Source organism: Vespa crabro, chromosome 18, assembly GCF_910589235.1.
Source record: "Vespa crabro chromosome 18, iyVesCrab1.2, whole genome shotgun sequence".
In the NCBI taxonomy this organism is placed as follows: Eukaryota; Metazoa; Arthropoda; class Insecta; order Hymenoptera; family Vespidae; genus Vespa; species Vespa crabro.
This window is the reverse complement of record NC_060972.1, coordinates 2,624,899-2,642,398: the sequence shown is the minus strand read 5'-3', so window position 1 is coordinate 2,642,398 and position 17,500 is coordinate 2,624,899. Positions and strand designations below refer to the sequence as shown.

Below are 17,500 nucleotides of genomic sequence, written 5' to 3'. Positions count from 1 at the left end.
GTGAGGATAGTACGTAGTTGTCCTCGGCATCGCGAATGCGTCCTCGAAACGTTCGTTCGTCCTCTTGGCGGGTCTTTCCTCGAGACGACATAAAAGGGGTTAAAGAGCAACAAGGAAAAAGTAGCTGACGTTTCATCTAAATACGACGATATATATATATATATATATATGTATATATGTATATATGTATATGTATATATGTATATATGTATATATATATATATATATATATATATGTATAATAAAGAAATATAATATAAACAATAAATTATAAGAAAAGAAAAGGATATATCTTTCCTTAGATCGAACGAAAGATTTAGACGGGACGATTATTATTTTTTCGAAAGGAAAGAAGATAAAGAGTAAAAGGGAATAAGAAGAAGAAAAGATTAAAGAGAAAGGAGAAAAATAGGAGACTGACACCTGCTTGGAAACAAAGATCTCTCATTCTCGTTTGGTACGGCGTGTTACCACCACCTGTATAATATATCCTGATTGGCGTATCCAATTTGCCTGCTGTGTTTGCAGACACGAGACTGCCTGTTCTAAGGCGGACGTTTCGAAGGTGAGTGCACCGAGGACAATGCGTCGGCGCGATCAAGCACGCGGTTATCTCTATTATATATTGCGTGTGAAATGGAAATATTATTTTTATTCTTAATATTTAATCGTAACATTATATTATCACAAATTCGTCGTATAATTTTGTTTCCTTTTTTCTTCTTCTACTTTTCTTTTTTTTCTATTTTCTTTTTTTTTTTTTTTCCATCTTTTCCTTTACTTTTCCTCTTTATATCTCATTGATCTACGACTTTTTCTTATCGATGCATTTTCTTGTTTCTCTCTCTCTCTCTCTCTTTGACTTCCTGTCTCTCTTCTCTCTTGTCTTATTCCCCCCCCCCTCCCTCTCTCTCTCTCTCTCTCTCTCTTTCGTCGATACGATTCGCGTTTGAGCCGAGCTATCTGATAAATATTTTATCTCTATATGAATAAGAAAAATCGTTCGATGTCTAGGCGACGCGTCAACTTCTTCCCCGTTCTATTCATCTTATAAATATTGAAATTCTGAACGCGGTTTACGTAGCAAAGTACACACTTTTTTCTACATTAATGTAACTTCCATCGTTTTTGCTCTCTCTCTCTCTCTCTCTCTCTCTCTCTCTCTCTCTCTCCCTCTCTCTCTCTTTCTCTCTCTCGCTCGCTTTCTGTATATATAACCTATGTTGCGAAGCATGTATGAACATATATATATATATATATATATACATATATGTACGCTACGAATATATCGTTAACCTTTTGCATGAAACAATTCTTCGATCATCAAAGGAACACGGTCATCGTTTTCATCGTCGGCATCGTAGTCATCATCGTCATCGTTATTATCATCGTCATCGTTATGTCAGACGTATCAGTAAAAATGATTAATAATAATGCTCCAAATGGTATTAATTAATGTCGAAATTAAACGTATGTATAATACTGCGTTATTATCGACGTTGTTATTTTCCAAACTTTCTTTCTCCTCTTTCTCCTTCTTTGTGTTTTGTTTTTTTTTTTTTTTTCTTTCTTTCCTTCTAACACTTTTTCTTCCAATAACAACAACAACGCGAGAAAATTTCAACAATTATTTTGCAACATTTTTTGCCTCTATTTCGTTTTTATCATCATCATTATCATCATCATCATCATCATCATCATCATTATTATTATTATTATTATTATTATTATTATTATTATTATTATTATTACTATTACTATTGTTTAGGGCTCTCTATTTTACTTGGAGTGTTACTATGTCGTTCAACGATTTTCTTCTATGGAAACGCACATAAACATATATATATATATATATATATGCATACGTAGGACACGTACATACATACATATATATATATATATATCTATATATATATATACGTATGTACAGACACAGAGAGCAAGAGAGCGAGAGAGAGAGAGAGAGAGAGAGAGAGAGAGATGAATGTAAGAAAAGGGTCAAACTCTATCTCAGTGATTGGTGTTAGTTGTCTTTTGTGTTTAGACACGAAAGATGTTAAAGTAGGTAAGGTCGTTCAATTAATGGAAAGGTAAAGATGTTATCTCTCTTTTTTTCTCTCTCTCTCTCTCTTTGTATATGTCTATTTATCTCTCTCTCTCTCTCTCTCTCTTTCTCTCTTTGGCTATCTCCTTTGCCGATGTTCATCACATCGGCTTCCTAAGTACACCTAACGGAAGACCCTCCAGTGTGTGACCTTGATCGGTGAGCCAGTATAGCGGCATGTCCGAGCAACGCGCGTCGATAATTCGTGTCGTGCGTTCTCCGTCTCTTCGTATTCGTCCTATCCAAACCTTTCTCTCTCTCTCTCTCTCTCTCTCTCTCATTCTCACACGTACTCATTCTGTCTCACTTATTCTTTCATTCACACACTCACTCAATCTTTCTCTCTCTCTCTCTCTCTCGCTTTCTTTCTCTCTCTTTTTAATTCTACTTTTCATTCTCTCATCATTCTTCATCTCTCTCTCTCTCTCTCTCTCTCTCTCTCTCTCTCTCTATCTATCTATCTCTCTATCTCTTTATATCTAGCTATATATCTCTATCTCTGTCTATATGTCTATGTCTTTGTCTCTTCCTTTTCCAGGTCATTCATGTGAATATGATTATTCGTCCTGTGTGTATAGATACATACATATAAGAGGTACGGAGGGAAATAACATCTCTAATTTTCTTCATGAAAATACACGTACTAATAGACATTTGCTTCTAATTTCTAATATCTAATTTTCTCTCTCTCTCTCTCTCTCTCTCTCTCTATCTATCTATCTATCTTTCTCTTCCTCATATTTTTCATAAGAACTCATTAATTAATAGAAACTATTAAATGCGAATATTAATGCGAATTGTAAGAGTAATTTGAGATTTTTAAAAATGACTCGTAAAAACATAATATAAATAATAGGATTAATTCAAGATTATGAAAGATTACCTGTAAAGAATTATATAAATTTTTTAGACTGATGAAGAATATAAAAAAAAATGATATAAATCATAAGATTAATACCGACGATTCTACTAATTCAAAGATAGAGAAAAAATAATTATATATATATATAAATAATTCAATATTAGAAATCTAATAAGAAATATCTCTAATTCGTTTCTCCATTGTTAATCTTTGTCAATTAATTTCTTATCATTTGTATGAACAAAATGGCGTCTTCTTTGCCGCAATTTATCGAAATTTAAAAAAAAAAAAAAAAAAAAGAAAGAAAAAAGAAGAATAAAGAAACGAAAAAACAAATAAAACTATGCATAGGTATTATTTGTACTAAATTAATTTAGAAAATATCTAGCACAAGTGACATTACTTTTGTCTTTTTTCTTTTTCTTTTTTTTCTTTTCTTTTTTCTTTCTTTTTTTTTTTCTTTCTTTTTTTTTTTTTTTTTTTTTTTTTTTTTTTTTTTTTTTTTTTTTTTTTTTTTTTTTTTTTTTTCTTAAAGTAGGCAACTTATTGAGCTTCAGAGGCTACGTTCTTTATACTTATTAGAGTTTCTATCCAACGACGAGAGGATACACACCGAAGGATTAGGATCGTAACCGAGTTAATATCGATTCGACCGTTTCCCGATAACGTCGTTGCACTAAAATGAACCTACGTTGCTCGAACGAAATGCAAATAATATTCTCCGATTCATTTTTGCACTACGTTGTTAACTCTCTATGTTTTTCATTTCTCTTTCTTTTTTTTTTCTCCTTTTCTTTCTTTTTTTTTTTTTTTTTTTTAAATCTTTTTCCTACAGATAAATGTAAGAGATATTAATATCGTTAAGATCATCGATAACATCGACCAATCGTTTCTTAGATTCTTAGAAAATCATTTTCTGTTTATTCATTTTCAATTTATATTTTAATTAATGATATATTCGCTGACTCAGCTCATATATATATATATATATATATATAGACATTAGAATAATTTTTTTAATCTTTTTGCAATTAATTTATTGCTGTGTTGATACGAATTAATAACCGAAATTAATTATTATAGCGTTAGAAAAATTATTATCTAATTAGTCGAAGTAAAAAATGAGTGTCATTGATTGAAATTAATTTTTTTTTACTTTCTTTCTTTTTTTTTTTTTTTTTTTTTCTTTTTCTTTTATATTTTTATCAATTAATATGAATATGAATTATTTTCCAAGAGATATTTATTAAAATTACTAAATATTACATAACTATTTCAAATGGCAATAGTTGCTAAGCCAATATATATATATATATATATATATGTATATAGCGTGATAACTATCTATACATAAGATCAGAAGAAAATTCAATGATGGCTTTGCGTGTAATGTAAAAGATATTTGCGTCAGAAGACGGATGATCGAATGGACGAGTAACAGGTGTAGAGAAGTCAAACGCATCGAGATAATCTAATCTGTCTATGAGGAAAGTACCTGTATGATTCTTAGAACTTATTTAGCGATACTTAGAAACGATAGATCAATTTCTAATTTAAATGGAAAATTATATAACGATGAATTGTTCTATAAATTTTTTTTTTTTTTTTTTTTTTTTTTTCAATATAACTTTTTTCTATTTTCTTATTTTTTCTTTTTTTTTTTTTTTTTTTTTTTTTTTTTTTTTAATACTCATTTGGTCCACATTACATCTTGTTTTCTATTTAAAAAATGTTTGAACAATAAGAGGAAAAAAAGAACAAGAAAGTAAAGTAAATTATTATGGATTCAAAAAAAAGAAAATAATATAGTTAATATGAAATTATATATATATATATATATATGGTAAGGATGATTAATAGAGATAATCTTTAAATTAATGGAATAACTTTTTATGCATATAGGAAAAATTAATTAATATCTCTCGTGAACTCTTTTTGTACATATATAGTTAGGCATATAGTTCAGCAAATTATATTTGTTGTTTCAACATTTGAAAAAAACAAAATTAGCTTAGAAATTAATTATAATTAATTATAATTAAAAATTATAATTATCGTCTTAATATTATTTCTATTATATCTTTCATAAAACAGTAATAAGATATATATATATATATATATATATTTCATAGATCATTCGTATAAAAATGGTTTCATTCGATTACATGAGGTATATAAATAAATTGAAGTATTATTGCAAAGTAATATATATAATCCGATAACGATTAGACGAATAGTAAAGTGTTTTGTCAATTTAATTTCTTTTTTTTTTTCTTTTTTTTTCTTTTTTTTTTATACACATAATAATAGGATATAGAATAAATTATAAAATGCAAAATTAAATTCGTTTGAAAAAAGAAGAAAAAAAAAAAAAGAAAGAAAAAAAAGAAAAGATATTTTCTTAATATTTTACTTAAACCACGAAGAAGATATTCTCAGACGTAGTTTCAATCGGTTACGTGAGGTATATAAATAAATTGGATTATTTTTGTAAGGAACATAGTACATACTGTATATAATCGTTGTAACGATTAGACGGATAGCTAGTTGTCTTATGTCATTTACTTGACCGTCATAATGTCATCATTTATCGACTTATGAGCGCTCGTATAAATGCCAATAACTGAACGGCTATAAACCTTGAGGACAATCGTATGTTCTCTCTCTTTCTCTCTCTCTCTCTCTCTCTCTCTCTCTCTCTCTCTCTTTATCTCTCTCTCTCTCTCTCTCTCTTTCTCTCCCTCTATCTATCTCTCTTAACAAAATCCTTTCGTTATTCTCATAAATCGATCAGTTTGTTTAATCTAAACGATACATACATACGATTCATCGATAAGACGATACCGATATGCTGATCGTATATTTTCCATCCCGCAAATATTGATCATGATCTATACTCGATTACGATACATACAAGGTTTCTCGTAGATATTATTAGAATCGAGATACATATATATATATATATATATATGTATATAGGTTGGTTGGTTGGTTATGGGATAAGGTTCGAAGTCAAATGTAATTATTAATCTATTCGATCGATCAAGGAAATTGATGGACGTTAACGATTTTTATATTTCGACGTTTCCTTTTAATACGATATCTTTCTATTACATATGTCTTTATATTGATTGGAACAAGTGTTACCGAAGTCTCACGTTTCAATAATCGATCAATGGTATTCTTTTCTTTTCTTTCTTTTTCTTTTTCTTTTCGTTTTTTTTTTTTCTTTTTTTTTTTTTCTTTTCTTATTTTATGAAGCTTCCTCTTATTTTTCTTTTTATTAAATCTGATCAGAAGAAGAAGAGAAAAAAATATTAGTCCAAAATATTTCTCGAAATAGCGAGTAATCGATATTTTAAAATCACTCGAAAAATTTCTTTTAAATCGGGAAATTTTTAGGAAAATTTTCATGGAATCGTTTATCTTCGTATTTTCGTATTTCTGAATCATAGTTAATTTTATACGTAAATAAAATTTTTAGGAAAATTTCTTACTTTGTTTTCCTTTTTCTTTGTATTAAACTACGTACTACGTATATTAAAGATTAATATATCATTGTTAATTATTCTTATATAAAGAAATATATATATATATATATAAAACAGACGAGACAGTAATTGGTATCGTCGATTGGAAATACTTTTACTCTTTTTCCTTTCTTTTATTCTTTCTTTCTTTCTTTCTTTCTTTCTTTCTTTCTTTTTTTCTTCCATTCATTCACCTATAGATTATTTTTATAACATATTATATTTTATATATATATATATATATATATATATATATATATATATAACATGGATTTTTTATTTTTATATTTCATTATAGATACCGTTGAGTCACACTTAGGGTACAACAGGTATTAGCGCACACGCATGATTGAACAACGTGCGTGAAGATATATATAATCTAAAGTCATTATAATAATTACTTAGTACATAAGAAAAATCATTTTTAAATGGTTTCCAATAAGAATTTTAATGAGTAAGTACGCGTTTTTCTTTCTTTTCTGTTTTTTCTTTTTTTTTTTTTCCTTTTTTTTCTTTTTCTTTCCTTTTGTTCTTCGTCTTTTATTTTTCTCTTTCGCTTTTTTCTGTTTTTTTTTTCTCTTTTTTTTTCTCTTTTTTTTTTTCTTTTTTTTCTCTCGACACGAATGAACCAAATAATAGTGCACATTTGGATTATAGTCACGTTGACCGTTTGTTAATGATACTTTATCGTCTGGTATTATACGGTTCAACAAACGGATGTGAATAATAGTTACCTAGTCGAACACATATTGTACTAACAATAAGTTCATTCAGATTCTTCGCGATTATACATATGCATTAGGCCACTCACTTTTTCTAATGAAAGGTTACGCTAGGATGATATCATCTCTTAATACGAACGAAACCTAAATAACAGAGAGATAACAAATAATTATTTATATATATATATATATATATATATATATATATATATATTCTATATATTGATTTTTTTCTTTTTGATTGGTTAATAAATATTGTCAATAATATTTGTTATTATTTCTATAGTAAAGATTTACATTTTGTTTTGAAAACATTATTTATTTATTTTTTTTATTTATTTATTTATTTACTCTAATATAGAAAATATATAAGGTAATATATATATATATATATTGAAAATATTATTGTTTTTATTTTGATAGTAAACATTTTCATTGTGTTTTGGATCATTATTCATTTTGTTTTTATTTATTGTAATACATTTATATATATATATATATATATATATATATATATATATATATATAAAATTGAAAATACTATTGATTTTATTTCAATAGTAAAAATGTTAACATCTCCGCTTATATTTCGTTATTAAACAAAAAAAAAAGGATAAAAAGGAAAGGAAATTATACGTTAGTATTTGAAGTATTTAAAGTGTAAATTTAATTCGCAACAATAATGCGCATAGTTTGGGGAAACCAGAATGGATACCATTATCGATCGAATAAATTAAACGATTTTAAATTAAACTAGACATTGCTTGAGCAAAATTGTGTAGTACACGAAGATAAAATCTATCCGATAAAAGTGAACTTTCTTATTCAGTAATGATATGAAATTATTACATATTATCGATTATCGATTTAATAATATTTTAATAAAAATCTTATCTATTATTTCAACGTATTTAATTTTATTATACAATACAATTATTATTATTATTATTATTATTATTATTATTATTATTATTATTATTATTATTATTATTATTATTATTATTATTAAATGCTTATAGGTTAACACAATCATAGAAACATTTAAAATATATCATTGTAATATTAATATATAATGATAAAAAAATATTACAACTATAATATATATAAATTATATTATAATATCATTGTTATATATAATTTTAATTATATAATTGTTACAATAATTATCATTATAATTATATACATATATTTATTTATTTATAATATAAATATATATATATATTTTTTTTTTTTAATTTTGATATAATTGTAATATTATAATGTATATTGATATATGATAAAATTATCATTTAAAATTATAATAAATATATATATATATATATATATATATATATATGGTTGTAATAGTTATAACAACAACAACAATAATAATGATAATAATAATATGTCAATTTTCTTTATAGATAATTTATTTAAAAAAAAAAGAAAAAAAATGTTAAAAATTGAAAAGAGAAAAAGGAAGAAAAAATAATATTGCTCGATGACAGTACGTAATTAACGTTAGAGAGTTAGACGCGTTCGTGCTTCCGACCGTTCTCCAATTAGTCCAAAGAAGCTGTCGTCGTTCTCCGAGACTCATGGTAACGCTTTTTGCTCGACGCTTTTTGCTCGACGCTTTTAAGTGGATTTTCAAAACGCCACTCACCTTAGCCGGTTTTACAGAGACGGCTGCTTGTGTTCCACCAATTCTTTTATTATGAAAAATATCTTACCGTATACTTACTGCATACCATTGCATCACCAAAACTAAAACGAATTTATTTTTTGGCTTTCTTATAACGCGACCTTCTTCGAATTAAACAATATATAAATATATATATATATATATATATATATATATATATATATATACTTTCTTGGATTTTGACGTATTAAAACGAAAACGAAAACAAGAAAAAAAAAAAGAAATAACCAATCAAAAACATTCTTAATCATCGATCTTTCGATTTCTCTTTATTATTTATAATGGGGGCGGGCCAAAAGTCTCTAATTGATTTAAAAAAATCAATTACATTGTCCCCATTCTCCCCTCTCCTCTCTCTCTTTACCCCATTTTTTCGTAGACATTTTAGACCTTTTTTCGCTTTCTTTCTTTCTTTCTTTTTTTATTTTTTATCAGATTACAAGAAGACAAGACTAGCTTGTAAAGACTATCACGTCCGAATCAACAAGCCCAAATAATATCTCGAAAAAAGGAACGATATGATTTTGAAAAATCATAAAAATTTGCAGATAATATAAAGTCCAAAAAAAAAAAAGAAAAAAGAAATAAAAAAGGAAATAAATGAAAGATAATTAGAATATCGTTTCTTCGATATTCTAATAAAATTTTAATTGAAAATTTCTCATTAGGTGTAACAACATCTTTTGGTATTGATACTTGAGAATACTATAGGGATTAAAAAGAGAAAAGAAATGTATGAAAGATATGGAATGAAGGAAAAGGAAACAGATCGTGGAACGTTTTTTTTCATCGAAATTGTTTGTTAATATCCAAAAGTGAGAAAAATATAATTTATACATAACGTACGAAGATAACAATTACTGACCTGACATAAACGTGCCATAACCAGACAGGCAGAGCCACTTGGTTGCTATCGGATATCAGGCAAAAAACACCTGACGTGATCTTCCTTTTTTTTTTCTTTTTTATTTTTTTTTTTTTGTCGACATTCCTGAGAAGGTTGTATAGGTCCACATGCTCGTCTCGTGCTTACTTGCTTGCTTGCTTCCTTTCAAGAATTTATGTGGGTCAAATAGCGTTTCTTTTTTCACGATCAGCTGTTCGATGACTCACTTGCTCACTCGCTCGCTCTCTTGCTATTATATTTTATTTTGTTTTGTTTTGTTTTGTTTTTCTTTTTTGTTTTCTTTTTCTTTTTTGTTTTCTTTTTCTTTCTCTTTTTCTTTTTCTTTCTCTATTTCTTTCTCCTTTTCTTTCCCTTCTTCTTCTTCTTCTCTTTATCCTATATTTTATCGTAATGTCTTTCATTTTCTCTTTCATTTTTTCTTTTTCTTCTTTTTTTTCTTTTCTTTTTTTTTTTTTTTTTTTTTTTGTTTGACTTACTAACAGATAATTAATTTTACATATTGGAAAAGAAAAGATAACACGAATGTTTTCATTTCATTTAGTTAAAAACTACGATAATTTGTTTTATTTTGTTTTGTTCCTTTTTTCTTTTTCTTTTTCTTTTTCTTTTTTTTTTTTCTTGATCATCCACATTTAACATATATGTATAATTTTTTTTTTTTTATTTTTAATACCTTTTGAATGAAATGAACATTGCTTTATAATAATGCATTCCTCTCTCTCTCTCTCTCTCTCTCTCTCTCTCTCTCTCTCTCTCTCTCTCTCTCTCACACTTATTTTGAAGATCTTCCTAATTGTGAATGACGTACAACTATGCAAGAGAAGCCACTTCGTCGAGAGGGCAAAGAATTCAGCTTTTTTTTCCCCTTTTTCTGTCTCTCTCTCCCTCTCTTTCTCTCTCATTTGCATAGATACACATTTAACGAAAGAATGTGCATGTGTGTGCCCATTTTTTTTAAAGGTTTCTAACGATTGGATAGCTCTACTACAACTCTTGGCACACGAGTCGTCTAATCTTGTGTGAAACCTTTTAAAAAAAAAAATGGTCGGGGGTGGGGGGAAAGACAAAAAAGAAAAAAAGAAGGAATAAAAAAAGGTGTAATATTTAGACAAAGCCATTCTACTTTTTCAACGACTTCTTATAGGATTTTAAATCGATATTAAAAGAAAAAATATTGATTGGATTAAATATATCCAAAGAGCAATAGTTACCTATCGCAATTGTCGTACGATAAAACGTATATGTTCTCTTAGTTGAATCGATTTTTTTAAAAAAAATCAATTGCACACACCACGAGATATTTTAAGCCACGTTCTTTTCAACTTCGTATCTTATCCAGTTGTGCTTGTAATTTTTATAATTTGACGAAGGAAAAAAGAAGTGACGAAATACAAAAATGGACTTCTCTCGAAAGATCTCGATAACGATAATAATACGATTTTGAAATCGTTTGGAAATCCTTGACCTTCTCCGTCTACCACCACCACCCTCCCTCCCGTCTCCTCTCCTCCCCCTGTCTTCTTCTCTATCATATTTCTTTTTTCTTTTTTGTTCTTTTTTCTTTATCAAAAAAAAAAAAAAAAAAAAAAAAAAAAAAAAAAAAAAAAAAAAAGGAACTCTATTCAACGATTCGAAAAATTATTTGCCGTTAAATAACTTTTCGCGATAAATTTATCTGACAATATTTTTCGAGGAATAGATATTGAAACGGATAACATATTTTACATATTTATTTCCGCCCTCCCCCCCCTCCCCATCTTTAAAATTCAAGTACAATTGAAATATATTTGAATAATACGTTGGAATGAAAATTTGAAAAGTAAATTTCAAATGCAGGGTGGAGGAGGGTTGGGGGGAAATGATGTCAGAAGAGACACACACACACACATACACACACAGAGAGAGAGAGAGAGACACGTATACAAAAGAAAAATTGTAGAGCTTGTTTCAGATAGGAGAAGTGCATACTTGTTTTGAGCTGACGCAGTGGAATTCGATAAAGTAATGTGCTTGTAAAAAAATATTTTTTGCAAGCGCACGTTCAAAGGAGAAACTTAATCTATTTTTTATTTTTTTTTTTTTTTATTTCTTTTTTTATTGTTTCTCCCCTTTTTGCCTTCTTTCTCTTTTCTCTTTTTATTTTTTATCTTTTTCCCCTTTCTTTCTTTCTTTCTTTTTTTTTTTTTTTTTTTTTTTTTTTAACTACGATCAGCATTTTCAATTCGCCATGTATACGGAGTTAAGTTCAATTTTATGTTTATCAATAGAAAAGCTGAGCTTGCATACAAACATGGACATACTAAAACACTCATATTAAAGAAACGTTTAAATAAATTTTGTTATAAAACATCTAACAATATATATATATATATATATATTTTTTTTTTTTATATATATAATTTCGAACTTCTATCCGAATTTCTATTTATTTATAACTCGGTTAGTGATCAATCATGCGCTTGTTGTAAAAGAAAGAGAAAAAGTTAAAAAAAAGAAAAAAGGAAAAAAGAAAAAAAAAGAAAAGAAAAAAAGGAACGAAAGTAAAAGATACTATCGTCTATTTTATGTGACACGGAAAAGAAACATTGACGAGGAGTTCAATTCAATAGGAATAGACGTGTATAAGTTCGAAAAAAATCTATTACTTTCGACGATCACGTCACCTTGATGCTCACGTTAATCCGTCAAAGATGTCCCATTTTACGAGTAAATCGATAAAAAGCCGAATTCAATGTAGCTCTTCCATTTAATTATTATATTCACGTATAGTTTGCGATATTATGAAAAAGATTATTAATTATTATTTTCGTATATGTTGAACGTTTAACAAATTTTTTTTTTCTTTTCTTTTTTTTTTTCTCTTTTTTTAAATACAGAAACAGAAAGATAAAATAGAAATTATATATGTAGTTTAAATAAATAATTCAATAAATTATATTATATAATGGATATATATATATATATATATATATATATACCTGGATATATTTATACATATAATTCTAATTTTCCAGAGAAATATAAATAAGTATGGATTAATAATAAATTATATATACCTAAATAAAGATTATATAAATAATTGAATAAATTATATATATATATATATATATAAAATTCTTTTTCTAATTTATATAAAAATATTTGTGGATATATTATAAATTAGATAGTAAACATCGTAAAGAAATAGATATTACATGATTCCTTTTTTAATTTATAATGGTAGCTTAACGTTCGATACATTTGAAAATTCACGAATTAGATGAAACTTGCTTTGGCAGATTCTTCATGATAATTCAATTTTCATCCGTCGAAGAAAATCCTTAAAGCTATCGTCGTTCGTTTGAAGTGATTCAACTGAAACGATTCGTGATTTTCATTCGGCAAAAGCTTGCCGTTCTTAATCTAATCTTAATGATTCATGCAAAGATAATTCCCTCGAACGAACGAACGAACGAACGATAGAACGATAATTCGCATTTTTTAAATCGTTCATCAATGAGTATTCTTATATAACGAAATAAACTTCTGACTTACATTTACATTTCTCTTCCTTCTTTCTTCTTTCTTTTTATCACTTTTCAATTCAAAATACTATTATTTATTAATTAATCATTTCTTCATTAATTACATATATTCATTACATATTATTATTAATAATTGTTTCTTCATTATATATATATATATATATTCTATGTAATATATCCAAGTATAAAAAATAATAATACATTATTAGTAACGTGATATTACTATTATTATTATAACTAAAATAATAATATTATCATAATGCTATTACTATTCCCATTAATATTATTATTACATTATTATGACACTCTCTCTCTCTCTCTCTCTCTCTCTCTCTCTCTCTCTCTCTCTCTCTCTCTCTCTCTCTCTCTATGTGGCTATCTATCTATCTATCTATTTTTATCAGTAAAATAATATTTTCAAGAACTATCATCAAGACTATAAACTTAACGATATCATAAAAGATATACCGAAGAAAACAAAATAGAAAAAAAAAAGAAAGAAATAAAATTTTATATATATATATATATATATATATATATATATATATATATACACAGTTATATTATTAACAACGCATACGTTATACCAATCAATTTTAGTTGCAATACTTGTAAGTGCGCTTGCACGTCATATGACTATTGCAAAATGTGAACGTCGATTTCTCGTACGTATTTAAACATTTAAGAAGATTATTTCGAATATACTATAAAAAAACTGAGGTCGACGATCCTCTCTTTTATACTATGAACTGGAAGGGTTGGTTGCGTGAGAGGGTATAGGATCGGCGTTAGGCCAGACGGCGCCAGTCGTTCTGTCTCCTTGTCTTTTATAGGGGAGCCTATATCCTATATAACTTCCATGTTCTTCTTTCTCTCTCTTTCTCTCTTTTTCTCTTACTGTTTCTCTTACTATTTCTCTCTCTCACTCTTTCCCTCCCTATCTCTCTCTCTCTCTCTCTCTCTCTCTATCTCTCTATCTGTCTCTCTTTCTATACGTGTGTACATATGTATGTGTACGTGCGTACGTGTGTGTTTGTGTGTATGTGTGCGTAAATGCGTGTATGTGTGTATGTGTGTGTGTGTGTATTCACTTGGATCTATATGCAAGTATAAAAGTTTGACCGTACGCGGAAACGAAAACGCACGGAACAGAGAATAATTTGAGAAAATTCAATTGTTCCTCCGGGCCGTGTCCTTCGGTATTTTACTCTCCCTCTCCCTCCCTGCCTCTCTCTCTCTCTCTCTCTCTCTCTCTCTCTCTCTCTCTTCTACATACGTATATATACAGGTACATATCTACTGTATATGACCTATATTTTCATCGATAAAGCTGTTTATTTTTAGAACCTAACGTACACCAAAAGCATTTTTCGGTCTTGACTTTCCGGTCTTGAAAAAGAAAATATTTCATATATATATATATATATATTTATTAATAATTTCTTTGATCAATGTATCCTTACAATATTGTAATATATTGAAATGAATTTTGTTCCTTTTTCGTTAAAAAAAAAAAAAAAAAGAAAAAAGATGTAGACTTGAAATGAATAGAAATTGTTTTCTTTATCTTGATTGTTTATTTAATTATTACCAATAAACTGCAAATAGTGCGAATAAAAAGGACCATTGTATATCCAATGGAAATAACGTAATCGTATTGGTTTCAGCTGAATGAGGCTGATGGAACCGTTGCGTATCGCCCCGGATGTCGTCGACATAAGTGCACTAAAAAAATGGACCGATTTTCCTGTCCAACATCGATTCACGGACTATTCGAATTCTATCGATGAACCGAGTCATCACACCATTAGTCCATTTCCATGTCAACCTGCACTTAACAACAAAATTGCATTATGGTACGATTATTATTTTATTTCAACATATTCCATTTGATATATGATATTATTCAATTATATAAACAAATATTATTATCGAAAATTATTATTAACATAATATTTACTTGTATTATATTTTGTAATTTTTCCTTATAATATAATTAAATTGTATAGAAAAGAAAAGAAAAGAAAAAGAAAAGAAAAAAAGGAAAACAAAATGATTCATCTAGAAAGGAGGATTGATTATAATAATTATCTTTCAATATTTATTATCATTCTATATTTATCTAATCCGTTGGAATTCATTTGAACGCATCTACGATTGATTTTGTTAAACAAATTATTATTATTATTTATACATTAAAAATTAATACCCATGTAATATTTATATTATGTTTATATGAAGTATATAAATTAAATGATAGAAAAAAAAAAAAATGATTAGTATGCAGAGAAAAATAATTGTTAGTAGAAAAAAATGTAGTCTGTCAAAAAAAAAAAAAAAAAAAGAAAAGAAAGAAACAGAAAAAATAATAATAATTTTTATGTAAAAGTTATTATTTTATTTCAGTGCTATTTTTCCTTTTTTTTTTTTTGTTTTTTGTTATTTTTTTAATTAATTCTATATAAATTCTTTCCAGCGAAATAATCAAAATTGGTAGAAGTATTGGCATCGTAAATTAATGTTTTATATATATATACACACATATATATATATATATATATATATATATATATATACACACACACACATATATATATATATACGTAATATTACATTTTTTATATTTCTTTTTTAGGACTGGCGATATATCCATTTTACAAGTGGATGCCGTGATAAACTCCACAAACGAGACAATGGATGAAAATAGCATCATGTGCCAAAGAATATTCGATCGTGCAGGGTCAGCACTTAAGATGGAAATTTATAACGAAATAAAAGGTGTGCGTCTAGCTTTGATGACGCATTTCATTTCATTTCATTTTATTTCATTTCATTTCATTTCAACAAAAAAGAAAAACAATCCTCGTAAAAATTTTTGTTTGTAAAATTTAAAATAGAAAAAAAAAAAATGAAAAGAGAACTGACATATTAATAAGCAAATTATATTATTTTTATTGACGTATAAGATTTTTAAATATTTATATATTAATAATTTTCTTCAATAAATAATTTATTTAATTGTTATAAAAATAAAAAAAAAAGAGAATATAACATATATTTATATACATATATATATATATATATATATATATTTTTTTTAATAAGTGAATTATTAATTTGATTAAAGTCAAATAATAAGATATAAATATATTGAACAAAAAAAAAAAAAAAAAAGAAAAAGAAAAAACATTGATAATAAATAAATGATTATTTATAAACGTTAGTTAGATTGACAGTTAGATGAGCTACACAACTTGATAAATAAATATTAGAGGCTAGCATTTTATATAATATTAAACGATTATTGTTAATCGATATATTACGTCCGACCGACCAATCGGATACTTTAGATATCCTTAAATCTATAATAACAATTTTTTTTTTTTTTTGCAGAATGTAAAACCGGTGAAGTCCGAGTTACTCAAGGACACGGCTTACCCGCACGGTTTATCATTCATACGGTTGGCCCATTTTACAATATCAAATATCAAACAGCAGCACAGAACACGTTGCATTGTTGTTACAGGTACGATAGTATTATTTATGTATTAATATATATATATATATATACATATAAAAAAAAAAAAAAAGAAAGAAAAAACATCAATCGATTATCAACTTGAACGGTGATTATGAAAGATAGTATGAGTCATTGGAGATATTAAAAATAAATATTTAAACGAAATTTTTTCAATTAAATAAAAGAAATATTAATTTTTTTATTTATTTATCTTTTTTTTTTTTTTTTTTTTTTTTTTGAGAGAGAGAGAGACAAATACACTCGCTTTTATATATATAATATGACTATTGATCACTTTCATAATTATGCTTACTATTTTTGAATCAGTATATCTTTATACATTTTATAATGATTAATATTTATAATGATATATTAATATAAAGTGGTATGAATTGGACAATTCAAAAGGCAATCCTGAAACTAAATTATTTATAACCAATCCAAATGTTTACATATAACGAACACTTATTGTACAATAAAAATATATTATTATTGATTGATAACAAAAAAAAAAAAATACTGATCAAGAATGAAATAGAATTGTACGATTGTCGATTTTCAATCGATTGTTATTTGTTGAATTTGAAAAAAGAAATAATTTCTAAATATTTATTAAATATTTATCAATGTTATTTTTTCTATTTTTA

The 17,500-nt window shown here is 26.7% G+C and overlaps 1 protein-coding gene across 2 annotated transcripts in view; it reads left to right on the top strand.

Annotated features, from left to right (window-relative positions):
- Positions 1-17,500, top strand: part of LOC124430306 (protein GDAP2 homolog) — a 33,629-nt gene that overhangs the window by 29 nt on the left and 16,100 nt on the right. Inside the window, exons 1-5 of one of the 2 annotated variants that reach the window (XM_046976651.1) lie at positions 1-120; positions 303-565; positions 15,001-15,189; positions 15,969-16,111; positions 16,727-16,859. The exon at positions 1-120 is cut by the window's left edge and continues 29 nt beyond it. In XM_046976651.1, the coding sequence (XP_046832607.1) occupies positions 15,005-15,189; positions 15,969-16,111; positions 16,727-16,859 (461 nt within the window). In that variant the 5' untranslated portion in view covers positions 1-120; positions 303-565; positions 15,001-15,004. The remainder of the gene's footprint in view (positions 121-302; positions 566-15,000; positions 15,190-15,968; positions 16,112-16,726; positions 16,860-17,500) is intronic. The other variant, XM_046976652.1, reaches the window with a different exon arrangement.